At 44.4% G+C, this 1,252-nt stretch overlaps 1 protein-coding gene across 1 annotated transcript in view; it reads left to right on the plus strand.

Annotated features, from left to right (window-relative positions):
- Nucleotides 1-1,252, plus strand: part of ddx23 (DEAD (Asp-Glu-Ala-Asp) box polypeptide 23) — a gene marked incomplete at its 5' end in the record, with an annotated part of 8,589 nt that overhangs the window by 2,978 nt on the left and 4,359 nt on the right. Inside the window, 3 exon segments of the mRNA XM_035656510.1 lie at nt 11-236; nt 462-607; nt 727-904. Coding sequence (XP_035512403.1) covers nt 11-236; nt 462-607; nt 727-904 — 550 coding nt within the window.

Here is a 1,252-nt window from a genome sequence, read left to right on the forward strand (position 1 = left end):
CTCCTCTCAGGGTACGACTGAAGAAGATGCGTAAGAAGGAAGCCAAGCAGCGCTGGGACGACAGACATTGGTCTCAGAAGAAGCTGGACGAGATGACGGACAGAGACTGGCGAATCTTCAGAGAGGACTACAGCATCACCACGAAGGGAGGAAAGATCCCGAACCCCATCAGGAACTGGAAGGAGTATTCGCTGCCTGCACACATCGTGGAGGTCATCGACAAATGCGGCTACAAGGTAAGCTGGCTGTGCACGTTTTCTTAAGAGGAATACAGAGTGGGGGAGTTTTTGATTGATTTGTGTAACCTTTGAAAAGCAAATACTTACAAATCTTTGAAAAAATGATTGAAATAGTCGGAATTAATTCGTTTTTAGTCTTCAAACTGATCTCACCTGACTGTCTTTCACTATATTTGGTCAATTTATTGACTAATAATGACTTTTTTCTCTCTTAAACTCCAGGATCCGACACCTATTCAGAGGCAGGCCATTCCTATTGGTTTACAGAACCGTGACATCATTGGTGTGGCTGAGACGGGTAGCGGTAAAACGGCTGCTTTCCTGATTCCACTGCTGGTCTGGATCACCACCTTGCCAAAGATTGAAAGGTAACACAGCTCAGGCTCAGATTACATCAAGTAAACCCGCTAATAATGTGCCAATAAATGTTGTTACTCACACAACTGTCTGTTACATCCCTCTGCTCTCTGGTTGGCTCTTTGTGCAGGATTGAAGACTCAGATCAGGGTCCTTATGCTGTGATCTTGGCCCCGACTCGTGAGTTGGCGCAGCAGATTGAAGAGGAGACCATAAAGTTTGGTAAACCGCTCGGCATCCGCACAGTGGCTGTGATCGGAGGAATCTCCAGAGAGGACCAGGGCTTCCGTCTCAGGATGGGCTGCGAGGTGAAACATTCAGCAAATAGATCATCTAAGTGTTTAAAGTTAGCAGCGAGCATCCAAATGGCACTAAAATCTATTTTTAGCCTGAATATCAGTAACTCATGTTGACACAGTAACCTGGTTATACTGAGTTCTGTTACTCTGTGTGAACGATCACAGCCTTGATTCATTGTGTTTGTAGCTAAATGTTGAATAGATAACACAGAAAACACACAGCCACGAGACACATACAGTTAGTTTCAGGGCAGCTGATGTTCTTCTAGGTTATAAAAATCCTCACAGATAAACTTCATAAATCTGCCTCCATCACTCGTTAAAAAAAGACGCTCCAATCTTGCCTGATAATCTTCA

The sequence above is a fragment of the Morone saxatilis genome, unplaced genomic scaffold, assembly GCF_004916995.1.
Source record: "Morone saxatilis isolate NCDOM2014 unplaced genomic scaffold, NCSU_SB_2.0 Contig15, whole genome shotgun sequence".
In the NCBI taxonomy this organism is placed as follows: Eukaryota; Metazoa; Chordata; class Actinopteri; family Moronidae; genus Morone; species Morone saxatilis.